The 24,777-nt window shown below is 49.2% G+C and overlaps 11 protein-coding genes across 11 annotated transcripts; 8 read left to right on the top strand and 3 right to left on the bottom strand.

Annotated features, from left to right (window-relative positions):
* The first annotated feature begins 134 nt into the window (after nt 1–134).
* Nucleotides 135–1,584, top strand: BDW43DRAFT_221467 (WD40 repeat domain-containing protein). Its single transcript, XM_032039402.1, has 2 exons — nt 135–470; nt 525–1,584. Exons 1-2 carry the CDS (start codon nt 217–219, stop codon nt 1,567–1,569), a joined length of 1,299 nt encoding a protein of 432 aa, XP_031895019.1. The 5' UTR covers nt 135–216; the 3' UTR covers nt 1,570–1,584.
* Nucleotides 1,585–4,111, bottom strand: dbp7 (putative ATP-dependent RNA helicase). The gene has a single exon (XM_032039403.1). The coding sequence runs from the start codon at nt 3,886–3,888 to the stop codon at nt 1,600–1,602; it is 2,289 nt and encodes a 762-aa protein (XP_031895018.1). The 5' UTR covers nt 3,889–4,111; the 3' UTR covers nt 1,585–1,599.
* Nucleotides 4,112–4,186: 75 nt separating this feature from the next.
* Nucleotides 4,187–5,746, bottom strand: BDW43DRAFT_292063 (pantoate--beta-alanine ligase PAN6). The gene is made up of 2 exons (XM_032043682.1): nt 5,466–5,746; nt 4,187–5,400 (listed from the first exon to the last, which is right to left on the bottom strand). Exons 1-2 carry the CDS (start codon nt 5,491–5,493, stop codon nt 4,334–4,336), a joined length of 1,095 nt encoding a protein of 364 aa, XP_031895017.1. The 5' UTR covers nt 5,494–5,746; the 3' UTR covers nt 4,187–4,333.
* A 203-nt stretch (nt 5,747–5,949) lies between these two features.
* BDW43DRAFT_292048 (lysophospholipid acyltransferase family protein) lies at nt 5,950–9,281 on the top strand. The gene is made up of 7 exons (XM_032043681.1): nt 5,950–6,707; nt 6,761–6,979; nt 7,039–7,294; nt 7,351–8,029; nt 8,088–8,399; nt 8,453–8,709; nt 8,774–9,281. The coding sequence occupies exons 1-7, from the start codon at nt 6,158–6,160 to the stop codon at nt 8,940–8,942; spliced, it is 2,442 nt and encodes an 813-aa protein (XP_031895016.1). The 5' UTR covers nt 5,950–6,157; the 3' UTR covers nt 8,943–9,281.
* BDW43DRAFT_304099 (arylsulfotransferase family protein) lies at nt 9,275–10,638 on the bottom strand (the record flags this gene model as incomplete). The annotated part of the gene is made up of 6 exons (XM_032045546.1): nt 9,275–9,400; nt 9,500–9,673; nt 9,723–9,911; nt 9,981–10,419; nt 10,454–10,494; nt 10,534–10,638. The coding sequence occupies 6 exons, from the start codon at nt 10,636–10,638 to the stop codon at nt 9,275–9,277; spliced, it is 1,074 nt and encodes a 357-aa protein (XP_031895015.1).
* A 1,969-nt stretch (nt 10,639–12,607) lies between these two features.
* BDW43DRAFT_316155 (ammonium transporter) lies at nt 12,608–14,259 on the top strand (the record flags this gene model as incomplete). Its single annotated transcript, XM_032048219.1, has 5 exons — nt 12,608–12,616; nt 12,687–12,901; nt 12,958–13,138; nt 13,187–13,507; nt 13,567–14,259. 5 exons carry the CDS (start codon nt 12,608–12,610, stop codon nt 14,257–14,259), a joined length of 1,419 nt encoding a protein of 472 aa, XP_031895014.1.
* A 40-nt stretch (nt 14,260–14,299) lies between these two features.
* Nucleotides 14,300–17,841, top strand: BDW43DRAFT_304097 (putative nucleoside diphosphatase (Ynd1); the record flags this gene model as incomplete). The annotated part of the gene is made up of 4 exons (XM_032045545.1): nt 14,300–14,326; nt 15,677–15,803; nt 15,869–16,136; nt 16,173–17,841. The coding sequence occupies 4 exons, from the start codon at nt 14,300–14,302 to the stop codon at nt 17,839–17,841; spliced, it is 2,091 nt and encodes a 696-aa protein (XP_031895013.1).
* Nucleotides 17,842–18,426: 585 nt separating this feature from the next.
* lea1 (U2 snRNP complex subunit LEA1) lies at nt 18,427–20,075 on the top strand. The gene is made up of 4 exons (XM_032043680.1): nt 18,427–18,675; nt 18,764–18,804; nt 18,856–19,116; nt 19,239–20,075. The coding sequence occupies exons 1-4, from the start codon at nt 18,597–18,599 to the stop codon at nt 19,608–19,610; spliced, it is 753 nt and encodes a 250-aa protein (XP_031895012.1). The 5' UTR covers nt 18,427–18,596; the 3' UTR covers nt 19,611–20,075.
* A 416-nt stretch (nt 20,076–20,491) lies between these two features.
* On the top strand, nt 20,492–21,328 carry BDW43DRAFT_304095 (uncharacterized protein; the record flags this gene model as incomplete). Its single annotated transcript, XM_032045544.1, has 2 exons — nt 20,492–21,008; nt 21,069–21,328. 2 exons carry the CDS (start codon nt 20,492–20,494, stop codon nt 21,326–21,328), a joined length of 777 nt encoding a protein of 258 aa, XP_031895011.1.
* An 880-nt stretch (nt 21,329–22,208) lies between these two features.
* BDW43DRAFT_292025 (uncharacterized protein) lies at nt 22,209–23,503 on the top strand. The gene is made up of 4 exons (XM_032043679.1): nt 22,209–22,439; nt 22,499–22,622; nt 22,702–23,289; nt 23,352–23,503. The coding sequence occupies exons 2-4, from the start codon at nt 22,544–22,546 to the stop codon at nt 23,366–23,368; spliced, it is 684 nt and encodes a 227-aa protein (XP_031895010.1). The 5' UTR covers nt 22,209–22,439; nt 22,499–22,543; the 3' UTR covers nt 23,369–23,503.
* Nucleotides 23,504–23,888: 385 nt separating this feature from the next.
* Nucleotides 23,889–24,380, top strand: BDW43DRAFT_316150 (uncharacterized protein; the record flags this gene model as incomplete). Its single annotated transcript, XM_032048218.1, has 1 exon — nt 23,889–24,380. The coding sequence occupies one exon, from the start codon at nt 23,889–23,891 to the stop codon at nt 24,378–24,380; it is 492 nt and encodes a 163-aa protein (XP_031895009.1).
* Between the last annotated feature and the right edge of the window lie 397 nt (nt 24,381–24,777).

The following is a 24,777-nucleotide window of genomic DNA, read 5'->3' as shown; positions in this document are numbered from 1 at the left end:
TCCAGGTCGGTTTCAAATTCCAATGGCGATTTATGCCAAGACTTTGCCAGACATTTCAACATCCGCATAAATATTTAATCCTCTCATATTCTCAACGCCTTTCATTCGTCAATTAATATATTGACATAACATGAACTTAACGCAGTAAAGGCACCAGAATCCAAACTTAAAAGAAATTTGACATATACACCTATTCTACATATCTACGTAATTCAAATGAGCGCCCCCTCCACTCAGCCGCGGCCACCAGCAAGTCCAACTTATATCCTCCGCGGACATGCATCCCCGATCCACGGCCTACATATCTTCAGCCGAAACCTAAGGATCATCTCAGGCGATGCCGACGGCTGGATCATAGTATGGGACCTGGTATTCAAGCGCCCAGTCGCCGTCTGGAAAGCGCACGAAGGCGCCATCCTCGAAGTCAAAGCCTTCAGTCTCAACGACGGAAACCTAACAGAAGTATACACGTGCGTCACCCAATCCTCCCAGGAAAGAAACATAGTCTCTAACATACAAAACAGACACGGAAGAGACCACAAATTATGCGTGTGGCGATTCCGCATCCAGGATGAGGAATTCTTGGAGAAAACCCTCCCCGTGGACGTGGGCGAACAGCAGTCTCAAGCCAGCGCCGCAAGCCAAACTCAGCCCTGGCTCGTCCACTCACTCCCCGTTAATGCGCTGAATTTCTGCGCCTTTTCTATACTCTTTATCGATGACTGTGAAGATGCTCGACAAACAGAACGCTCACCCGCCGGAGACACGACGTCACCAGAGAACACGCAGCGCTCGTCGCTCATCGCCGTCCCGAACGCCCTTAATTCTGGCTCCATCGATATCTTCACTCTGCCTCGCGAGCGACGACTCTGTACCATCCCACCAGACACAACCCAGCAAGTCGGGATGGTCATGGCCGTAAACCTCTTCTACTCGTCTTCTGGGGACGTATACGTGGCTTCTGCGTACGAAGACGGCCATGTGATGGTTTTTGCTCGAAAAGGTCCGGTATCGACGAGTGATGTTTCTTGGAACTGGAAGTGGGAAAAGCTTTATGTCTCGCGTCCGCATTCGCAGCCGGCTTTGTCGATTGATGTTTTTTCTGCCGGTGGTTACTTTCTTTCGTCGTCTGCTGATGCGCTTTTGGTGAAGCATCCTGTTCCGGAGTTGGGGGCTTTTGAGGAGGCTCCAGTGAAGAGTGTTAATACGAAGCATGCGAGTCAGCAGGGTTTGCGGATACGGTCTGATGGGAAGGTGTTTTCGACTGCTGGGTGGGATTCGAGGGTGCGAGTTTATTCTTGTAAGACGATGAGGGAGTTGGCGGTTTTGAAGTGGCATAAGGAGGGGTGCTATGCTGTTACTTTTGCGGAGGTTTTTGCTTCTTTTGGTTCTGGTGGTGATACTACGGGAGATGAGGATGTTGGAAAGAGTTTGCAGATTGCAAGGCGTGAGAATGGGGATTTCTCACTTGCTAACGTTCAACGACAGCGGAATGAGAAGGTACAGAGTACGCATTGGTTGGCTGCCGGGTCAAAAGATGGAAAGATCTCATTGTGGGATATCTACTGAGGTCGCCAATTGCTATATACAAGAAATACACTAAGCTAGGTTGAATTCGCTGGCACCGGCGGCCATGTGCTGTTTCAACTTGGCTCTCATCATCTGGGCTGCAGAAGTTGTGTCGTTAGAAGGCACATCGCCGTCGTCTCGGCCACCACCTGGCGCCTTTCTCTTCTTTCCGGCGGTGTTCCTCTCTGCCTTGTAATCCTTCTTGGCATCGTCCTTTCCGGGCCGCAGTCCAGGGACATTGATTTTGCTGGGCCGGTCACGCAGTGCGAAACTCTTGGCAAGATGTCCGAGGTGGAGCTCCTTGATGTTGAACATGCTGCGCTCGCTGGCGATGTGGGTGGCATAAGCGCGGATATGGGATTGATACCCTCGTCGGGCCATTTCGAGATATTCCGGATTATCCACTGCCCATCGTTCAAGGTCCATTTGCCAATCGGTCGCTTTCTCTTCCCAGTCTTTGCCTGCAGACTGTAGGTTTCCGCCAAAGCTGCGCTTGAGAATATCCTCCGCAGTTGTACGCGTGAGTGTCTTTCCACCATCCCGGTACCCACGCTTGAGGATCTCCACGTAATTCTCTTCGCATCCGGGCATCAGGAAGATTAATGCTCGACCATCTCGCCCGAGACGTGCCGTACGTCCAATTCTGTGGGTGTGATCATCAGCGCTGAAAGCGGGGTCGTATTCGATGACCAGGTCGACATTTGGCAAATCCAATCCTCGGGATGCGACATCAGTGCAGACAAGTACGGACGGTTCAGTATTGCGGGCGAAGGCATTAAGGGTGGCTGTTCGGACGTGTTGAGGGAGTGACCCATGTAGCTTGTGCAAGGTAACAGGATTTGAAGGGTTGGAGAAGGCAGTGGCAGGAGCGATGGTTCTATGAGGAGAGGCTTCGGATTTTGTTTTCGCGGCATCTTCATTATCGTCTTCCTTTTCCTCCTCGCTCTGTTCTCTGTATTGGTTCTTTCTCGAGAATACCTCAAAATGGAAGTCGACTGAGTCAGCGCAAGATACGAATACGATTGCCTTCATGACGGAGCCTTTTCGCATAAATGTCCGTTTCAAGTAGGCAGTAAGAGTGACCAGCCTGAGCTTAGCCGCAACAATAGCATAAGATTGCTTGAGTTGAGCAGGCACCCTGAAGCCATCATCATCTTTCTTCCTAGGTTCACCATCCTCGTCTGCGGGGTCGGCTTTGATATGCACGGCATCCTTCAAACTGATCTCCCCCAGCTTCTGTACATTCATCTTTAATGTAGCGGAACAAAGGATCGTAGTTCTATTCGCAGGTACACCGGGGATCCGACTCGGCCGTTGCCTGGCAGTGAGTTTCTCAATGATCCCCTGTAGCTCTTTCTCGAAACCCAGTTCCATCAATCGATCACCTTCGTCCAGAACCAACCATCTCACATTACTCACGTCCAGCGCTTGTGTATTTTCAAGATGGTCAGCAAGTCTTCCCGGCGTAGCCACCAGAATATTCAATCCCTTCCTTAATCTCGCCTTCTCCGACTTCTTTTTCTCCCCACCAATAACTGTACCTGCCACAATCCAATGCGCGCACCGAAGCAACCCCTCTAAGACAACCGATATCTGTTTGCACAACTCACGCGTCGGTGCCAGGATAATAGCGAACAATCCACTATCGCGATGAACAACCGGCTCCCCTCTCGAATCCGTCACTCCACTCATATTCTTCGGATTCGAAAGTGCCATAATCCTCTGCACAAGTGGAAGCAAATAAGCCAAGGTCTTTCCGGAACCAGTCTCAGCCTGAATAAACGCATCACTATCCTCCTTCAACAGCTGCGAGATAGACGCCCTCTGAATCGCCGTCGGTGCCTTCAACTCCATCTTCGTCAGCAAATGCGCCGCCAAGCTCGGCGATAGACCCAAATTCGTAAATGTATCTAGCCCATCAATTAAAGGCGCATTAGTCGGCTTCGCATCCTCCATTGGGACATCCTCCACCACTTCCTCCGCATTACGAGGTTCAGGATTTTTCGAAAAAAGCGACGACACAAACGGCCGTGGATGTTGCTGGTTATGATGTTGCGATTTCTCGTGGCTGCCGTCTGCATCGGTCTTCTGTCTCTTCGAGGGTCGGGAGGAGGACACTTGGATGCGATTCGGGTTCTGGGGGCCCTTCGCCGAGGAGATTTTCTCGTCGCCAGGTTTCCGGGGGTTGTTGGAGCGGTGTTGGGCGATTTTCTTTGCGCTGAGTCTGTCGCGCCAAGTTCCACCTTTAAGTCTGGTTTCTGGTTTGATTATATTGGAGTCGCCGATGGCGAAGTTGAGGAGCAAACCGTCGTCTGCCATTTTGGGGTTATATGATGGACTGATGGTTTATTAGGCGTTCTGAGATTTTTTATTTGCTAGGATTCGAGCTCGGCATTGCTATCTTGTTTTTGGATGGGTCCCGCTGCGGAGGGAATTTTTCACGGCCCGCTTTGCTTCCGAGCCCTCTCTATGTGCCCTATTTTCCTTTTTGGGGGACGGATCTTGAGCTAGTAAGAGAGGTTGCTTGAGGTTTAGTGATCCGTTATTTTAAGGTGGTGAGTAGGAGGTATCAGTTTAGTAACTGCTACTGGATACTACATTGGATTCCACATATAAATTCGACGCAAATGTTGGGGCAGCGTTGGTCCGTTATATATTCAAGATATGTACATTGGCCATTGTTCTAGATACATATAGCTATATAAGCGCGTCTTTTGACACTGACCGGTATATTTCAGGAATGTATAATCCTTTTGCTGAAGGCTCAAGCCCGAGGTTTGAAGATAAGGTTGTCAATCAGTCGCACAGGGACTTGTCCATCGCCCAGGCCGCAGTCCTCGCCAGGCTTGGATTCTTCGAGGGGAGTCATCTTGATTGCACCACTGATGATGGCTCCCTTGGCGGGATCGATTGAGTCTACCTCATCGAGCGTATCAGGGTCAGCAAGAGAAATGTAGTCGACTTCATAGAGAGCCCTTGTAGATGGCGGCAAAGCCTGCTGCTCAGACAAAACTTGCGATGTCACACTATTTGCGGCATCAAGAATATCACTTCGAGCCACCTTGCCGGAGTCATATGCATTCTCAGCCGCTTTCAGGGCAGTATAGAGGACAAGGCCGACAGCACGTCTCCTCTGTCCCAAGTACACGTTTCTCGAACTCATCGCTAAGCCGTCATGTTCACGAACTGTCTCGCCAATCTTGATCTCAGTATCCACATGGAAGTCTTGCACCATGCGCTTGATAACCACCGTCTGTTGGACATCTTTCTGTCCGAAGTACGCGCGATCAGCTTGAACGAGGTTGAAAAGCTTCATGCAAACCGTCGCGACTCCCCGGAAGAAGACCGGACGGGAAGCGCCCTCCAGCTTCCTAGAAAGGGGAGTTATCGTAACGAAGGACCCATCGCCATCGATTTCCGATGAAGGCGGCAATGTCGGATACATGACCTTCGATGTAGGGGCCAGGAGGGCAGTAATGCGACCGGTTTCCCCTCCGAGACGGGCAAATTCATCGTTCAGTTGCTCCAGCTTTGCCACGTCGCTATCCCAGGTGCGAGGGTAGCTTGAGAGGTCTTCGGTAACCCCGAATTGGGTCGGATTGACGTAGATACTGACAAAGACATCGGTGTTCTCGGTCGCGGCCTGTCGGATCAAAGAGAGATGGCCCTCATGAAGAGCCCCCATGGTAGGAACAAACCCTACAGTCTTCTTATCCAGCACTAACTGCCGGCGCAATTGTCGGAGAGGGGGTACATCGCGGAAGACTTGGAATGAGTAGTGACGGAGGGATGAGGAAGCCATCGAGGCGTTTTTGAGAAAAGGCGAGGCCGCTGCCACAGTAATTATTGTCAGATGAATATCCGTTAGGATACGTTAGCGGTTTCCGAGGTCTTACTTGAAAATGTCCTCGCCCAGCAAAACATCTTGAAAAATTATTTATAATGTAGCAGGCTCGAAGATTTCCATGTAGTACTGAAGTGTGTTTCCTTCGTCCCACTGTGGAGCAAGGACGGGCTCAGGCACTAAACTGCGAAAGGAACATTGGCAGTCACACCGAAAGCTCTAAGCTAAAAAGTTTTACAACAGGACAGATCAGCCCATTGAGAAAGGCGTACATGCTCTCTGATTGCAGGAGGTGGTGGTTGATCGTCGTGCTCTCGGCTGCTGCGTGGAAATCATCCCTCGCGGGACTCGGGAAGAGGAGCTTGAACTAGTTCGGCCCCATCACGGTTGTTTTCTTTACGTACGGCCTTGGGTGCTTTCCCTGCCATGGTCGCATCCACGGTACCGTAATTTACGCCACAGGACCGTGTTATCTCACGTGATACTATCCGAGGTAGTATTCCGGGGTAAGACCGGGGGATGATCAGGCGGTTTCTGTTGGGAACTGCATCACAACAACAATCCTCCGCTGTCGTGGCGATGAAATCTCTTTTCTTTTGCTCCGGGGGACATTCCATGTTATGACAGCTGTTTATCCCCTGCTTTTGAAGTCAATGGCAGCCGAGCAGCTTACTATCTCCTTGATCGACTTCGTCCCCGCTCGTCCTTTACACCTCTACTTCTCCGCCTTCGTCCCGAGCCAAGATGCCGTCTGAAAAGGGCCCCGTGGGCCAATCGCCTCCTGACTTGGAAATCGTTGGAGACAAAGTTACTATACATCCTAGTGGTTTTACTGGAGGTCCAGAGCCTCAAGATGATGGAATTACCGAGCGGAACCTCGTCCATCATATGGCTCGCTTTCGCCAGAACCCTTTTGACTTTCTACGAGAAGTAAGCCTCTATATGTCAGGTACTGGCTGGCGTGCGTACGACAATGTGGTCGGACAACCTATATTCTACTCCGGTTTCACGGACAGGATGAAGACGAACATCCTCGCTAGCCCTCTTCTACAGGGTAAGGTGAAGGAGCTAGCGGAGGCGCGACTATCGGTCGAGGAGAAGGAGGGCCTTTTGGAGATAAGACCAGGCCCTTTACTGAAAAAGAAGGTTCATAGACGGAATGAGATCGAAGCTAACCTCAAGGAGGTGGTTGATTCTATGCTGGATAATATGATTTGCAAAATGGAGAGCAATCGGTTTATCCGAGGCGCATATTATCTCTGCACTCAGCTTCTCACGCGCGCTTATCACCAAGGTATGCCTGCGTTGGAGGCCTTGTGAGAAATTATCGCTAATGAGTGCATGCAGGAATTCACGTATCGAGTGAAGAAGTTTTGCGCCTGAGGTCCGTTGCCGAAGAGGCGGCCAAAAAGAAGCAGTCTATTGTTTTCCTGCCGTGCCATAAGTCGCATGTGGACTATGTATCTCTTCAACTCATCTGCTACCGCTTAGGGATCGGTTTACCTGTCGTCGTGGCTGGCGACAATCTAAACATCCCGTTACTGGGGCCTTTCTTACAGCATGCTGGTACGATATAATGTTCTATGCCCTTCGTCGTATCTTCGTATCTATGTTAACGACCTCAGGTGCCATGTGGATTAGGAGGAGCTTCGGAAACGACCCATTGTATCACACAGTTGTCCAAGCCTATATTGACACACTACTGCAGCAAGGTTTTAATTTCGAATGTTTCATCGAGGGCGGGAGGTCTCGAACCGGAAAGCTCTTATCTCCGAAATTTGGAATCCTTAGCTTCATTCTAGATAGTGTGCTATCAGGCCGTGTGGAAGATACAGTCATATGTCCCGTTAGCACACAGTACGATAAAGTCATCGAGACTGAGTACGGGAGTAACAGCTACCTTGCTAGGGTGGTACAGTCACTGACATTGCATATAGATCTTATATCAGCGAGCTTCTTGGTCAGCCGAAGCGGAAGGAGAATCTGGCAGATCTCCTCTCATCTTCGTCTGTCCTCTCCCTAAAACTAGGCCGAGTTGATGTTCGGTTCCACGAACCTTGGAGCATGAGAGAATTTATTACTCAGCAATTGACTCGATTACCAAGTCAGATCCACATAAACAGTGACAGGAAGCTGAATTATGAAGAACGGGGCCGGATTCTGAGGACTTTGGGTTATAGGGTTCTTTCAGAGATCAATGACGTCTCTGTGATGATGCCTACAGCTTTGGTCGGCACCGTTCTCTTAACGCTTCGCGGACGTGGTGTTGGGAAAGCTGAACTGGTACGTCGGGTTGAGTGGCTTTGTGAGCGTGTTCGCATGAAGGGTGGCCGAGTTGCGCACTTTTATAGGTATCCGACGGAAGTAGTTGTTGATCGTGCCCTTGAAGTCCTCGGGTCGAAACTCGTGGGTGTAGTAAGTGGCCTTGCTGAACCAACATACTACGCTGTGGATCGCTTCCAGCTCTCTTTCTACCGCAACATGACTATTCATCTCTTCATTACGGAAGCTTTAGTATCCGCGGCTATGTACACGAAGGTCAAACGAGGGGGTGGCCCGCCTCATCAACGGATCTCATTCACGGATCTCTTAAGCCAGGTTACTTTTCTTTCACAGGTATGATAGGACTTCCTAGAAAAACGTCATGTAAAGTAAAATTATTAACTTTCTGAAGCTTTTCCGCGGCGAATTCATCTTCCCGCCCGAAGGCTTGACTACCAATTTGGAGAAAACCCTCCAAGGTCTTGAGAAAGACGACGTTATCATTGTCTCTAGGGATGCTTCCGGTACACCTACCTCCGTTGAGCTAAGCGACGCGGAGCGCAAATGTGGCAGAGAAAATTATGACTTCTATTGCTTCCTGATCTGGCCGTTCATCGAGGCTTCATGGCTTGGCTCAGTGTCTCTGCTTGGTCTTACTCCGCCAGTCAATGAACATAAGGATATCTGGATTGACCTTAAAAAGGCACAGGATAGCGCGCAATTGGCAAGTCTATTCTAGGCGTATCTCCTCGATAGTATTACTAATTATACTCGCAGCTTGGCAAAACATTATACCATCAGGGCGATCTCTCCTATTTCGAAGCTGTGAACAAGGAGACCCTTAAGAACTCATATCAGCGTTTTGCAGAAGAAGGTATCATACTCGTCCGCAAGGGCAAAGAATTACGCGCATCGCCCGTGATGAAGCTCGCACCAGAATGGACACCCGAACGGGATCCATCAACCGGCAAATTGTTAGCTCGCGGACGCCTTTGGGATTTCACTGAGTTAATTGCTCAATCCAGACGCGAGGGGTGAGTCTAGCTCATGATTCTTCCCTCTGTTCTTTAGCAAAATTGTTTAAACTAATTCAAATAGCAAAAACCGTCGAGATGGTGCAACGGTTTCATCCCGCGTTCTGACCATGACCGACTTGGTTGGGCGTAAGCTGTTCGAAGGCGCAGCGAGCCCTGATCTCGGAGATAGCGTTGATGTTTCTTCTCGCCAACAGCGCCGAAAAGACATTACGACAAAGTCCAAGCTTTAGTATTGATATGTCTTGAATGTGCGTTTTTGTTACGGATCACTTGAAATAGTGTTTCTCACCCGCATACATTGTGAATACCCTTATTCTCTCATCTATGAATCCTTCGTATGTATTTATTCCCCTAATCTGCACATATCCATCACATTTGGTAGCCTACAAGATACTGTCTGTCCATGATCTGAAGAATAAACGTCTTTCCGAAGCCCTGTTATTACCCCTAGATATCAATTTGTATATAAAGTAATTAAACATCAAACCAAGTATAGCCCTAAATAGTGCATACAGATGAAGTACTCATACCGATAAGACATCTACAAACACTCAGCATCGGCTCAACAACCCTGTCCAACAACAATTTCCGATTTCATCCCATTGCCCACCCCGCCAACAGCCTCAACAACAGCCTTGTGCAACACCTTGTCTAAGACGGCCTTAGTCTCAAATCTATTGTTAAGTGCCTATGCTACTATCCTCATCGCATCCTTTTCCGATCCTCCCCGAAATCATCCACTCCCGCACAACCGTCGCTCCATTCCAACTAACATAAACCACTATACACCACCCATCTCTCCTTCAGGACAATCAACGGCATCGGGCTTCGCCCTTGGCCTCCCCGCCCGCGGGAACCGATACCCCCTATATGACACGGTTGATTTATGGAACCCAAACTGCGCCCCCAAAACCAGCGCTCCATGTTCATCATAATCCTCCAACTTTGGAACGACACCGTGCTGCATCAACACGTGTCCATTGCTGAAGTACTGATAACTATCCTAGGACTCGGCGAAGACGGGCTCCGCAAGGTCCTAGGGTCATGCCGGTTGTCTTTGTAGTCTGGGAGGTGATCTCGGCGTTTTCGTTGTGCAGGTGGAGGGTCATCCTTTCTTCCGCGTGGCTTTGGATTTGAGGGTTGTGTTGGTAGCAGAAGGTTGTGCCTGGCGAGAGAGTCGAGTCGGTGCCTTTTTGGCACTGTGGTCATAGTATCAGATGGGGTTGGGGGTGGGCGAGTATTGTGGTGGATGTGATTGATCGGCGTACGTGTAGATGCCAGGTTACGTTGCCGTGTTGATGCATGAGGAAGATACTGCACAAGAAGCGGAAGAAGATGAGGTATGAATCGCCGTATTTGGCTACAGCGTCCAGATGCCGATATTCGTATGGACTGGTCTTGCTTGTCCCCTTACCGAGGAGGGGGGTTTCGGGGAGATACTCGACGGTAATCCAGCGGAAGAGAGTTTCGTTTGTCTTGATGTCGATTTCGTAGAAGAGGCCGTCTTGAACCCAGCCGTCTTTGGGGCCTCCGATTGCTGAGAGGTCTACCTGCGTGACGTTTACGGCTGTTACGAGGACTGCCCCTTCGTTTATGGTCTGGTTTTCGTGGATGTCTTTGTAAGATGGGAACGTCTGGGGATCGAGGACAGTCACGAAGCTCTCTTCTGTACCTGGTAGTGTGAATTTTGTGTATCTCGTCATAGGGCTGTTTAGGATGCTGATGGAGCCGAATCCGGAACCTTTGTTTGATCTGGGCACCTCGCCGTTTAAGCATTTGTGGCTAGTAGGCGGAGGCGTTGGCCATTGGCCCTCGCCAGACGAGTTGTCCATCATCTGCATAGATGGCCGGGTAGCTCCAGGCGTGGGATTTTGGGGAGATGAACATGCATCCTAGTTCGCTTTTGCCGTTTTTGGTGACGTTCATGTATGGCGCTTGAATTGGGGCGCTCTTGAATGATTGTAGGGGTCATTCGGTAGATGATTGAGCGAAAGACTCAATAGCCCCGAGCAGAAAGGTAAAATGTCAAGAACGTTGAGCTGACATTTTCACCGCATGTTGTGATGCACTGATACGCAATGCTATGAGGGATTCTCTGCTTTTCCCACTCGACCAAGAAACAACGTCGGCTGAAGGTCTAACCTTGCACCTCAATATATTCACACACCCCTTAATTTGATCTCCTCTCCTTATATAAGGGATGTTTACCTCAGCGGGTTGTACAGCTGCTATCTGGGATTGGTTGAACCAACCTTCTAAAGGACCCTCTTCGGGTATGGTGACTTATCTTAGACAAAGAAGCTAACATAGAGGTGAATACACGCAGGAAAAGCCCGTACAACAGCGCCAGCCGATGAGCGAGAGCACAAGATATGACCCATCACCCTCACACTCGCTGGCCCCCTCAACTGACAGCTTCTTGCCACATAAAATGCTTTGCATCAGCACCCGCCCCTGGAGACTTGTTGATGTTTCAATAATCGGCCATGGAGCCTGAGCTCAGGACCACGGGGTGTTTTCATCTATGCGCGGTATATGTTCACAGTATGTGTTAATAGCATCGATGCGGAAATCTGCCGTTGAAGCTGAGGCGAGAAGATAGATCCGGTATATCAAGTAGAAAGACCCCACAGATTAGTGTAGTGCGTTGTGCCCGACACAGCTATCAGAGGCCACAATGACATTAAGTGAGCCATCAGCAGGCAAGAAGGCCAAAGCTTGGTCTCAAGAAGCTTCCCGTTGTCTCAATCGAACCAAACTGAGGACGGTAGCCGAGCCATAAGGCCAGTCTGTAAAGGATTAGTTACCTAGGATAACGCAGATGTGGCGCTCTCTTGTGTGACGGCAAATCTACTAGCAAGTAATATAAGCGAGGGTACAATGGTCGAATTATCCATTCCATAGTCTGAGCGTCTCCCCGTAGTGGGATGCGGGGACTAGAGTGGAGAATATTTCGAGGCTAAGATAAGTGTCGGTATTTGTCGACGGGATTAGATGGGTCTTGGAGATATCTAGCCCTGGTTACCTCAGGACAATAGAGATAGACTGGGTTCAATATATAGACGTACAAACCTCGTCCCTCAATTGATTGCAGAATTTGTCCAAAAGTATAGATGAAAACGTACCTATTCGTCATCAATCAAGACCCAGTCCATGCTTTATTAGTATTTTATCCTTGTCGATAACTCGCATTTCTTAATACTGCACCTAGGATCCATGATCCTTGGGGACTCCCCCAGTCAAATGGTCACCTGATTAAATCCATGTCCCCCTTCTATACCCTTATCAAGAAGATCCAATATATGCAAGATGATCGGAACTACCATATGAAGTGAGAGACGATAAGAGTTGTTCTGCACAGTAACCTCAGCCGCACGAGCAAGTTATCTCTCACCAATGATAATGATAATCTTTGTTTGCGCATTTGATTTCCCAAGGCAGCTAACATGAGCATCTCGCTCTATACCCCACAGGGTTGCTGGATCCGGGGGGTGAAGAAACAGAACCAATGGCAATCCGGTAAAAAGGCATGTCTTATCAGTGGCTGAGGGTATGTAGGTGGGATCGCCCATCCTGATAACGAAAGGCGCATACGGGAATGTCCATTTTAGGGTTGGGTTTGGTCCCGAACGGAGCCAATATATGTATGAGTCTCTTGGCTCTCATAGATAACGAGGCGATCCGTTCAGAACGAGCCCATTTCCCGACACTATGGCAATCTACGTCCAGCCAAGAGATATTGGAAACCAAGAGATAGTCAAGGGATGAATTATGGAGACCGACTATTTCTTCAAGTTTCGCTTGTTCGGCCAAGTTCAACTGCTTAAAACAAGAGAATACACGCGAAACAACGGTCGTTGTGTTTCTGGTTCCTCATAAGGATTGTTCGCTTGCTATGGCTGAGGTATGTATATCTTTCCTAGGGCGTCTCCAAAAGAAGGGCCTGGCTGATAGGGATTATACACGACTTGCAGCCGGTATACAATGCTTCGATCCCCCAAGGGGGTGATCCAATGAAAGTCGATGTCAACGCGCAATATGCAGGATACGAGTATAATTATGTGTATATTACCGCTTGCACTTTCATCGTCTTCCTGATCCTCCCTGGTATTGCCTTCCTCTACAGTGGATTAACTCGGCGAAAGTCCGCGCTGGCCCTCCTCTTCCAAGGCTTCATGATCCTTGCAGTGTAAGTGATGCAGAGAGCGCAATGGCATCTTAGTGCGGATATTAAAGAGACGATAGTATTACATTCCAATGGCTATTCTGGGGGTATTCTCTCGCGTATTCCAGAGATGGAGGGCCCTTCATTGGTACATTGCAGAATTTTGGCTTGATTAATGTTATGGTGGCGCCTTCTCCTGGTTCCGCCGTCCTCCCGGAAGTCGTTTTCTGTCTATTCCAGCTTCTGTTCTGCGCTTGCACGGTATGTCATCCTCTTCGAACCAACCCTTTAAGTTACTAAGATTGGCAGGTGATGATCATGGTTGGTGGCGCTTTTGAACGAGGCAACATCATGCCTTCTCTGATCTTCAGCTTTTTCTGGGCAACTATCGTCTACTGTCCCTTAGCTAGGTGGACATGGAGCAGCAATGGCTGGCTTTATAAGTTTGAAGCTATAGACTTCGCCGGTGGGGGTCCTGTCCATATTGCGTCGGGTTGTTCCGCTTTAGCATATGCGCTGGTTCTCGGAAAGCGGTTGCACCACGGAGAACCGTCGCTCCGCAAACCTCACAATACTACATTGGTTTTCCTCGGAACAGTTCTCATTTGGACAGGATGGCTCGGATTTAATGTATGTCTCGGCTAAGTATTCCCTTGGTTGCAAGATTCTCTTTCTGACTATGTGTGCAGGGTGGGTCAAGTCTTAATGCTAGTATGCGTGCGATGCTTGCCGTCTTCAACACTAACACGGCAGGATGCACGGGGATCCTGGGATGGGTCCTGATTGACATAGCCAAACACAAGGGTAAATTTTCCGTGGTTGGGGCTTGCGAAGGCGCAATCGCCGGTCTTGTAGGCATCACGCCAGCTGCCGGCTGTGTTTCTCTTTGGCTCGCGGCTTGCATTGGGTTCATTACTGGCATTGTATGCTCATTGCTCCAAAACATCAACGACTGGCTTCGGATCGATGAGGGAATGGATGTCTTCAAGCTCCACGGGATTGGGGGTATGGTCGGTGCCATTTTGACGGGACTCTTTGCTAGTGAATCCATTTCGGCCCTGGACGGTGTCAGCCTGGCTGGCGGAGCCATCGATGGCAACGGGGTTCAGGTGGGTCGGCAGCTGGCTGAGATCTGTGCTATCGCTGGGTATTCTTTCACTGTGTCTTACCTCTTGCTCTTCATCCTCAAGTATATACCTGGGATGCGTCTCCGCGTGGACAAAGAATCCGAGATGATGGGCCTCGACCAGGCACAGTTCTTGGATGAGCAGATCGGAGACTGGTCAATCGCGCATGTCATGAACAGTCCGATGCTGATGGGGGTTTCCGCGGCGCCCGTCGAGTCTCGAGATGAGCCGAAAGAGAAGGCATTAGGGGCTTAATGGGGAGTATACCAGTTGTGCATATGACTTTACGATCGTTATGGAGTATATACGGTCTAGAAGTATGGTCAGTTAAAGCGGCAATCCGAATGACAGGTCACAGGTCGATAGTACTTAGTAGTAATTAGTAACATTGCTGGTACACAGACAGGTACATTCCATCAATAGGGTTCATGTACTCCGCACCTTGGCAATCCGGGGAGTTCAGTGGTAATCAATCAGAGAGTCCCCATCTTGAATCCTCCATTGTTCATATTGACGGGATCATCCAAGGGTAAGATGTCGACATTCCTCGATCTCGAACGTCATGAGGGGAAGTGTTTTAAGACGTTCTCAAGAGGTGATGACGAATCCTCGATGCTTGGCTTTTAAGCAGTTGGCCTTTCCACCAATCAGACGGGCGGATAAGGCCCTCCCGCATGACAGGGTCGAGGCTTACGTCAATGCCTACAGGGATTTATTTTAGTCTCTTGAAGTCCCTTCTGCAGACTAGACCCTTTAGATCCTATCTAATAACACCCTTTTAATTAATCCAAGAAGAGTAGTAATTTTACAAAGTTTCTAGATTATTCCCCCCCCCCTCTCCTTTCGGTCTTCTTAGCCTTGTCCAACCTTAGAAATCATATGACAATCCTCTCAATAAAAATTACATTTTTTACAAGATTCTATATTTGTATTCTACAGCAAATTCGGTGGCAAAGATAAGAATTATATTATCCAGTAGTAGTTCAGCCTCCTTCAAGTAGTTAAGAAAGGCTGGGCTTCAAGGCTGGTTCCGATCTAGACCTAACCGGGCAAATGTGGGCCTCAGGCCGGGGATCGGCAGCGTCGCGTCCTGTCGCCATCCGTTCCCGTCTTATCGTTACCATTTCCTTTCGTTTCATTTATCCAATGTCACTCTGTTTTTTTTTTCCCGTCTTTTCCTTCCGTTCTTTCTTGTCCCTCCCACCCTTCTGCCACAGGAACGATATTAATCGCATTCCGTTCTTCCTGTTCTTGCTTCTTTTCGTTACACTTTCATTTTGCTGTTCTTCAGCAAGGCCATTCGTTTGGTTTCAACACTCTTATCTTTCTCGTCTTCCCTGACTCTTCCCCCATGATTTGATCTCGCCGCTTTTATCGTACCCTTATCTTCCCCCCTCGAAGCTCGCAATCGACTGACCTGTACTGTTCCCCTTCCACTCGCTGATCTATTTCGCCCGTGGGTGGTCATGCTTGACGGATAGCTGCTCTTATAATCTCTAATCATCAGTTCCAATGGGCAAATGTAAGCTTCTTTGTTCCCATTGTGGCACATATCCGGGACGCTGACCATGGTGCTATAACAGGGCATTACGGAGTCGTCCTCGACGCAGGCTCGTCTGTAAGTTACAACACACCATATCATACGCCTTCGCGCCTCTAATACCTCCGACAGGGGACTAGAGTCTACGTTTACCGATGGTTAAATAATGCTGCTGCGCGCAAAGCGGCGGATTCGAAGGATCTGAAGTCTTTGCCGGAAATTAAAACGAAACCAGAATGGACGAAAAAGATACATCCAGGTAAATATCTAACATTGTGGGGGGACGAGGGAATACCACGTATTCTGACCGTACTGTTCTTTTAGGCGTGTCTTCATTTGCCGACAAGCCGGAGGATGTTGGATCGCAACATCTCGCCGAACTTTTGGAACATGCTCAGAAAATCGTACCTAGCGATGCGATCAAGGACACTCCGATCTTCCTTCTTGCGACTGCGGGAATGCGGCTACTGGGTGACGTGGAAAGGAATCTACTCTTAGGTGAAATTTGTTCCTATGCGCGTGCCAATACCGACTTCTTACTTCCCGATTGCGACGTCCACATTCAAGTGATTCCTGGAGTGACCGAAGGGCTGTATGGATGGATTGCCGCCAATTATCTTCTGGGTAGTTTTAATGCACCAGAACACCATGACCATGGCAAAGGCCACCATACATATGGTTTCTTGGACATGGGCGGGGCCTCGGCCCAGATCGCATTCGCCCCGAATTCGACGGAAACGGAAAAGCACGCCAATGACTTGACGCTGTTGCGCCTGCGCAATGTAGACGGATCGACGCAAGAGCATAAAGTTTTTGTTACATCGTGGCTCGAATTCGGCGTACATGAGGCGCGAAGGCGTTATTTGGAGTCTATGCAAGCAGCCAGTGCGGTGGATAGCGCAAAGGAACTTCCCGATCCCTGTCTTCCCAGTGGCCTCCGAACTGCGTTTGATGGCAAGCCCCTAGCATCGGGACAAGAAGGTGGGATGCAGCTTCTTGGAACAGGGAAATTCGACGAATGCTTGCGACAGACTTATCCTTTGTTAGACAAGGATGCTCCCTGCCTAGATCAGCCCTGTCTCCTCCATGGCACCCACGCTCCCGCCATTGATTTTGACGTCAACCATTTCATCGGCATCAGCGAGTATTGGCATACGACGCACGACGTATTTGAAATGGGTCATAAGGACAAGGCGTACGATTTCAACGCTTACCAGCAGCGTGTGGAATCGTTTTGCTCGCAGGACTGGGAAACTATATCGAAAGGTATCGACGAGCATAAATGGAAAAAGCTCAATCATGAGAAGGCTTTTGAGATTTGCTTCAAGGCTTCCTGGATTATCAATGTTCTGCACAGTGGCATTGGGGTTCCTCGTGTGGGGCTGGAGGAAACAATAGGCTCCGGCCACAACGGCACGAAGGAGGTGATTTCACATGTGCAAAGCAAAGGCTTCCTCGATCCCTTCCAGGCAGTGAACAAAATCGATTCTACCGAAGTCAGCTGGACCCTAGGCAAAATGGTGTTGTACGCGTCTTCCCAGGTTCCGGTGGAGATCGAGGAGAAGACCCTCCCCGTTGGATTCGGTAGCAATGTTGCCGGCATTCCTAACGATTTCCAATATCCTAGCACTGAGCTACTGCCAAAGCCTGAGGGCCTGCATGGTGCGGATTGGCACGATGCTCTTCTTCACGCGAGATCGTCCCGCAGAGTCCCAGGGCTTGTGCTTTTCCTACTCATAATCATCGTGGCGATGTTCTTCCTTTGTGGACGAAGTCGTCGGTCGAGAATGTGCCACAAGATCAGCAACTTATTCTATGGAGGACGGTCGCACCCGAGTTACCCCAAAAAGCGGAAGTTCTTCGGTGGCAAGTTTCCATTCTTTGGCCCTAAGAGCCCCTCGTATGAGCGTGTTCTTGAGGACGGCGCCCATGAACTTGACCTGGGTGGGATAGTTTCTGGACGGAGTTCGCTGGATGTTGGCCGCTTGTCTGATGCTGATTCAGCGAGCTTCCAGCCACCTAAGCGAGCTTCAAGTTGGAGCAGCAGCAACACACCTAGTCTAAAATTCGGGCTGGATAATTCCTCATCCGGCACTATCGGGCTTGGAATCACCGCTGGCTCCGGGATTAACGCAATGGATCGCGCGGGCCTAGTGGTGAGAACTGAAAGCAGGGACCACCTAGCTCCTATAGCACTGGGCCCGACATCTAATGGCCGGCGGTCCAGGACAGGCAGCCCGTCGAGATCCCATCCACATAGATCACCCATCATGACGCCGCTGTCACATGATGATTGATGCTGCTGCATGACAATAATCGCATTCTTCTTCTTCTTCTCTCTCTTCTTCTTTCTATTAGCATTATATCAAGGAGTTCCTGGTTTTGGTGTCGGTACGGCTTTTAGGAAAGAACCGCTTTCCAACAAGTCCAGGCCTCGAACGCCGAAAAGCCTGAATTATGGCGGCGATTTTTTTTTGGTTACTTTCTTAGTGTGATATTGGCGGCGAGCACTTTTGCTCCACAGTACATAACTGCTGCTTTCTTACTTCTCTGCCCTCCTCCACCCATACCTGTCTCACCAAGCTCGTTCATTGGATTTGACTTGGCGATCTATACTTTTTAATGACGCTGCATGTATCAATAGACTTACGCTACCTAGCCTGAACCAACCTGGCTACCTATACCAAAGGGCTATGTGCTCTAATTCAATTACTTGAATGAACACTCGATACTTCATGACTTTCTTTTCTATAGATACTGTGAAATGGTGTAGTAGACATACTAGATAGAAGCTATCACGTGCCACACAATGCCAAGGTGATTCATATGTTCACCGCCCTGGCAAAACCCTTCAAGGTAACCGCGTAGATAATTCGATATGCGCAGAGCTCTAGCTGCTCTCCGCATACTTCTTCTCCTTAGACTATCAACCTACTATCCTTTCCTGCTTCACCGGTCGGGTTTTGAATTTTTACAGTACTGAATTTCTCTTCCTTTCCCTCAATACTCGCACGATACCCGATAGAACAACCTATAGAGAAGCACCGCCGCAATGCGATTGACCGTCGAACTTATCCAAAATTCGCTTTCGTACATCAACCCGCTAAAGGATCGCGAACTAGATCTCCGAGGTGCGTTCTACACAATGACCTGAGAAGGGCAGATATTACACTTTTTAAAGAGCTGGATTGATATCGTTTTTCTTTTTGAGTCGTATAGGGCACAGGATACCCGCGATTGAGAACTTGGGTATTGCAAAGGTATGGCCTCTTTTCTCCCGCTATCTCATTTCGATGCTTAGTTTGTGTCAGGACCAAGATGCAATCGACTTCACAGATAACGACATCTCTTCCCTTGGAAACTTCCCTTACTTTCCTCGCCTACACACCCTTCTCCTCGCCCGCAATCGAGTCAAGCACATCCAGCCTACGCTAGCAACCTCCGTGCCGAACCTGTCCACCCTCATGTTGACAGCGAATAATATGTCAGAGCTTGCGGACTTGGACCCTCTACGCCACTTAACAAAGTTAACGCATTTGGTGCTGATGGAGAACCCTGTTACCAGGAAAGAGGTAAGCATTCCATGCCCTTTGTCGCTTTGCTTCTGTCTCGCATGCCGTCGGAGATTCTCATATGCAGTCTTTTTTTCCACTTGACTAATATACATGTGGGGGCGCTTACTGATATTTCATAGCACTACCGTTACTGGGTTATCTGGAGGATCCCTAGTGTCCGCTTCTTGGACTACCAGAAGGTGAAAGATGCCGAGCGCGAAAAAGCCCAGGAACTCTTCGGTACCGCTGAAGAACCATCTACACTCGCTTCCAAGATCATCGGCATCAAGTCCCGCACATTCGACGTCCCATCGGGAGTAGCAGACCGCGCACCCGCAGACAAGGCCGTCCGCGTTAAGTTGACCGAGACTGAGAGGAAACGTGTCGAGAAATTGATCCGCGAGGCAAGGAGCTTACAAGAGATCGCCCGACTAGAGAAGGAATTGAACGAAGGTCGGATACCTGGAGGTGCGCTCGATGCGGCCGAGGACCCCGATCAAATGCAGACGTAATATATATCACAACAGTTCCATTCTTTTCTTATTCTTATGGTGCAAAGCTTTGTCATGGGTCTTCCTTTTGCATAAAAGATGCGACGTCTTCAAGTGTCCAGGCTTAATTTTCCCTTCATCTTCGGTACAATTCAGAAAAGCTTTCGTTTGGCTGTGGTCGGTCGGTGTTTGTGGATGTTTATAGTTAGTGGAATTGAAGGATCTTCCGTTACTTTACTCTCTTCAAATCTCCTTTCCCCTCCATGTTCGCTCTAGTCTTTTCTTCACGGTGCCTGTCAGGGCTTGGTCGGTTCTGTGGGGTGTGATCTGCCACCTGATTGTTGCAACATATGCGCTTGATTATCGCAAACTTTCCCTTTTGATCAGGATATGGGCTATCAGAAGTCCATATAGGCTATGATGAAGCAATACCCTAGCATCCTTTGCCCTGAGACCAGAAGTAAGATGCTCAGATTTATGATATCAAATATCAATTTTCCAGATGGCTGGTTAGTTATGAATCAATTTGATCAGATAAGATAACAGCACGTGCCGACGTCATGTCATCATGTCATGTCAGGTGGTATTGAAACCCAACCCCCATTTGGAGCGATTTCAATAAATTACGGTATTAAGGCTGCCTCAATTGATGCATTATTGCCATAATTAGAGCTATTCTCTCTAAAGAGGAGACTCCTGAACTATCTCATTCTGGCCCACCGCAAATACAGCAAGCTTCAGCGCACAATTATCTCCATCCCGCATCACACTCAAAACTGGCTTCAAGAACCTGCCACAGGAGAGTTTCCTCCCTTGCTACCCAGCTCCAACATTCTCAGCCCAGCATCCTTCAAAGGCTCACTACGTATTATTCTACGTCTGCATCTACATCACCCTCAACAATGGCTGCTCGAGCCCCGTGGCGCTCCCTCTTCCAATCCCATCTGACTCAAAACTCCTCTACCTCATTTACGCTATCGACCGTCGGGTATGACTCTCAGAGCAGGCCAGTTCCGCGCTCTCGGACCTGTGAATTTCGCGGTTTCTGGCCGAGCCCAAAACTCCATGAAAGCGCAGCCGAGGCGCTAACGAACCAGGGCGTGGGGCAGAACCCTGCGGTGTACGACAGCGACATGATCTCTCTGACGACCGATATTCGGATGGAGAAAGTCAGTCAGATCAATTCATCTGGGAATATCGTTGAGGGTGTGTTCTGGTTGACGGATGTTGGGAATCAGTGGCGGGTGAAGGGGGAGGCGTTTGTGGTTGGGGACCCGAGTGGTGGGACGCATGAGGAGGCGGCCAGGAAGGAGATCCAGAAGGGAGTGAGACGACAAGGAAATGATGGAGATGCGAGTGATTGGGACTGGGAAAGGCAGGTAACGACGTATTTTGCGAACCATTCGCCTGCTATGAGAGGTTTGTTTGTCCTTGGTTTTCTAGCCCTGTGAAATCAAGAGTTTTGGCTAATCGATATAGGCACGTTCAAGAATCCTCCACCTGGTCAGCCTAGGTCCCAGGAGCCCGCTGATCCCAGTTTGAGATTGGGCCAAGAGGTGGAGGATCTTCAAGATCCTGTTGCGCGTGGCAACTTCAGGGTGGTTATTATTCGTCCGAATGAGGTTGAGCGTCTAGACATATCGGATCTTCAGAATGTGCGGCGCGTGAGATGGACTTTTGTCCCGGCGGACAATCAAGACGAACAGGGAGAGTGGGTTGAAATGGAAGTGTGGCCGTGAGCGCTGTGCGCGTCCGTCGGTATGCTGTCTTGGTTCTTCTAGACATGTTTTAGTATTCTTTTTGTGGCTTTCACGGAAATCATATAAAGGAGACAATGAGAGTACAATCGTCCCGTTTGGATATACAAAACATCGCTTTTTAAAATGCGACGAAATGGAGGCTGGAGAAAGGAGAGTGCAATGAATGGCTTTGTCCGGGAACAATGAGGCTGCACACTGTTCATATCACTTTCCATGGGAGGACAACTTGCTTATTCCGGCCAGACGCTTCTCATGCAACAAAGGAAAGATAAAGACATGACTATATGGTGGGGGTGCAACTAATCCAGGAGTTGTGGTAGAATGAGGGTCTTTAAAACGCGCTCCTTTCTTTTCCTCCAACCATAACAGTGTTCCAAATATCCTCTTCATTTATTCACACACACTCTCACTCTTCAAACCCCGTCAAACCTTTACTTGGCTCCTCCCATACATTCTTCCCTCGCTGCTTTTATATTTCTTGACTACCCGTAGCGGTTCAAGGTAATTTGCCTTCGCAAATCCAGCGTGCACATAGAACCCCAACGCAGGAATACGAGCCATTACAGGTCATTAACCTGCCGACGCTCTTTTTATCTTTCTTGTTGACTTCGTTGAGTTCGCAAATATCCACTTTGCTTGAACGGGACCATTCGCGATGTCTCTCCCTTTGGAACCCGTGAAATCTCTTAAGCCTTGCCATTATTGTGGCTCTAATCTCCCGGAAGATGGGCCGTGTGAGCGATGCGATGGGTCGCCGGCTGAACCCAATACACCAGTCCCAGTTCCTCTGCCTGGGAGTCCCCATTCTGGGCGGGAGAAAGAAGCTACTGATCTGGACACAACTGTCGTAGTCTCTCATCCTGGAGGCGCTTTGGATGAAGTCAATCACTTCCAGGCTCAGATAAGCACTAGAGCTATCGAACCGACACCTACGACTCAGCATGACAATCCCTCGAGTGGCAATAACCTTTTGGAACTTAAAAAGATAGATTCAGATAACGATGGGTCAATTTCAGGTGTCCAGTCTAATAACGCTGAAGAGGGTAATAGTCCAAAGGAAACCAAGCCTCAAGGTCACTCTGCTCCTCAGGTTTGTAGCCTCCTTATGTATGTATTCCTGATGCAGCTTTGCGCTAACTTATACCCTAGTCAGCATCCAGTACAATAGCACCCAATCCGGCCAAGAAGGTTAAAATGGAGCCAGCCTGTGGTTCTTGCAGGAGGTCCAAGATTCGTTGTACGCATCGCAAGCCCATAACCGACCCAAGGGAAGGTAAGCCCCAAACACATTATCACCCAGATAGGTTGGTCCTTGTAGCACAGGCTAAACTCTTGTTGGACCGCGTGTCTAGCCTCAACTGGCCGTCAACCTGAGGCTCAAAGGCCTATTCAACCCAAGAGGGATGTCCAGGCTTCGCAAGGCAGCTCAGGAGAGCAGGCTTCCTCACCAGGCATGGAGGCCCGGCTTCGACCCAAGAAGCAGGGACCCACGACCGCTCGGAAGGAACCTAAAACCCGCTCTACATCGGGTTCCGGCCGGCCAAGAGGTAGACCACCAAAGCGCAAGGTTGAGGAGACCAAGGCTTTAATGGAAGGGGCTGATGAGGGGAATGCTACCGTGGAGCCAGAATCTCCACCTAAGCGAGCCAGACGCGGGTGTAAGCCTGGCCAACGCAGCGGAATGAGTGCTGAAGGTAAGCTTGAACAGGCTAAAGGCCCCGAGCCGCCGGTTGCAACAATATCAGCTGAACAGATGGCAGAGAATCTTACAATTGCCTCGCGCGTGGCTTTGGGCAATGTCCTGGCGGAAGAGGTTGAGGCCAAAGTACGTGAGTGTGAGGCGAAGTGGGAAGCAGTGTCCAATGCACTTGAGGCAGCCATTCTATGCTTTCGAGAGGCTAAGCAGTTGGTGGATCCGTATGTTGCTATGTGGAGAAGAGGTGAGATTTAGAAAGGATGTATTGCAACCTTGGGTGGGCTGATCTTGACTAATAGGACCAAGGTGACGCATGTGGATAAAGAGCTTCCCACATGTGAGGTGAAGATTGGAGATACATACTGTATAGCGGAAATTGGTGAAGGAAAATTGTTCAGCGTACCATCTGTGTTCGCTGACTGGTTTGTTCACTAGATCTAATGTACAATACTATGAACACATGGCATGTTCAGTGAAAGATCTGATGATTTGTCACTGAAATTGGAATACATTGGCCCAAAGGATCCTTGTCATTTCTAAGTTGATTGTACCGCTCTTCATGGTAATGTATACTACTACACCAACCGCGATCCTGAGGCTAGTCGGACTCGCATTTTTATTCCATCAATCGGCTTAGCAGTCACTTGCATTATCTGTTCACGGGCCAGTTAGCATTTGTAAAAGTAAAGAAGCGGGAACAGGAAAAACGTTCATACATCATAAAGCTCTATTCGAACATCATATTGGCCCTTTGAATTCAGAGCAGCCTCCCCCGGCCAGTCACGAACCACCTCCCCAAGACCTACTTTAACAAAGTCATATCTCCGTACAGCACAAGCCAGAATGACACGCACCTCCCCATTAGCCAGCTCCTGTCCGGTACAACAGCGCAGACCGCGCTCAAACGGCCACCAGGCACCTGCCGGCACTCGAGCAGACTCATCGGCTCCAGCCAACGCTCAGGCACAAAATCATCTTTGGTGGATCCATACACGGCCTCATCCCGCTGGATGCTCGCCAGGCAGTTGTACACAACCCTCCCGTCGATGCAAACCGTCTCCCCTTCTCCCATCTGCACGCAAAACTCCGATCCGGGAGGCTGATACCGTGCCATCCCAGACGGCGGATAAAGACACAAATATCTCCTTAATCCCAGCAGGAACATTCGATGTCTGCGAGATCCGACGTTCCCCACCGGGAGAGAGCAGCAGGTCCCGTACGACCCGCGGGCGAGGTCTCCGGTCCGAAAAGGTCATCCAGCTCGCGCCGAATGGTATCCAGTGCGCGCGGCATGCGACTGAGCTCGTCGAATGCCCAGGCAACCTGGAGACATGAAGCCATTTCCAGACCCACTCCACCATTACCAGAAAAGGAAATTTAGGAGTATCTGGTTTTTGGCCATGACGCCACCTTGGAAACGACAAAATGTTAGCCTGAAGCTAGAGAATTATGCCCGGTAGTATGATTATGCTAGTCTACATATCTCCTAGCGGTGTAGTGTGAGAAGTTGCTACACTACAATATAATATGTATGATAGGTTAAAAGTGTCAGAAATTCTATTCGCAATTCGAAACCTATATCTTAAATATCTATTGTATGTGAAAAGCCTCTAAGGAAGGGCATAACCACCATCAATAACAATATTCGTTCTAGTCATGTAGCAGTAAGCGTCACTTGCAAGGAATACATAAGCCTAAATCAATGATCAGTACGAGAAATTCAGATGACGAG

The sequence above is a fragment of the Aspergillus alliaceus genome (genome assembly GCF_009176365.1).
Source record: "Aspergillus alliaceus strain CBS 536.65 unplaced genomic scaffold BDW43scaffold_69, whole genome shotgun sequence".
NCBI lineage: Eukaryota > Fungi > Ascomycota > Eurotiomycetes > Eurotiales > Aspergillaceae > Aspergillus > Aspergillus alliaceus.
Note: the sequence above shows the minus strand (reverse complement) of the source record. Positions and strands in the feature narration are given on the sequence as shown.

Coding starts and splice junctions, on each gene's coding strand:
- BDW43DRAFT_292063 (XM_032043682.1), bottom strand. CDS start 5,493: ATGTTTTGCTGGGCGAGGACATTTTCAA. Junction 5,401..5,465: donor CTGGGCGAGGACATTTTCAA/GTAAGACCTCGG, acceptor TTACTGTGGCAG/CGGCCTCGCCTTTTCTCAAA.
- dbp7 (XM_032039403.1), bottom strand. CDS start 3,888: ATGGCAGACGACGGTTTGCTCCTCAACTTCGCCATCGGCGACTCCAAT.
- BDW43DRAFT_292048 (XM_032043681.1), top strand. CDS start 6,158: ATGCCGTCTGAAAAGGGCCCCGTGGGCCAATCGCCTCCTGACTTGGAA. Junction 8,030..8,087: donor AGGTTACTTTTCTTTCACAG/GTATGATAGGAC, acceptor AACTTTCTGAAG/CTTTTCCGCGGCGAATTCAT. Junction 8,400..8,452: donor CACAGGATAGCGCGCAATTG/GCAAGTCTATTC, acceptor TTATACTCGCAG/CTTGGCAAAACATTATACCA.
- BDW43DRAFT_221467 (XM_032039402.1), top strand. CDS start 217: ATGAGCGCCCCCTCCACTCAGCCGCGGCCACCAGCAAGTCCAACTTAT. Junction 471..524: donor AACCTAACAGAAGTATACAC/GTGCGTCACCCA, acceptor CATACAAAACAG/ACACGGAAGAGACCACAAAT.
- lea1 (XM_032043680.1), top strand. CDS start 18,597: ATGCGATTGACCGTCGAACTTATCCAAAATTCGCTTTCGTACATCAAC. Junction 18,805..18,855: donor AGAACTTGGGTATTGCAAAG/GTATGGCCTCTT, acceptor AGTTTGTGTCAG/GACCAAGATGCAATCGACTT. Junction 19,117..19,238: donor ACCCTGTTACCAGGAAAGAG/GTAAGCATTCCA, acceptor GATATTTCATAG/CACTACCGTTACTGGGTTAT.
- BDW43DRAFT_292025 (XM_032043679.1), top strand. CDS start 22,544: ATGGAGCCAGCCTGTGGTTCTTGCAGGAGGTCCAAGATTCGTTGTACG. Junction 22,623..22,701: donor CATAACCGACCCAAGGGAAG/GTAAGCCCCAAA, acceptor CCGCGTGTCTAG/CCTCAACTGGCCGTCAACCT.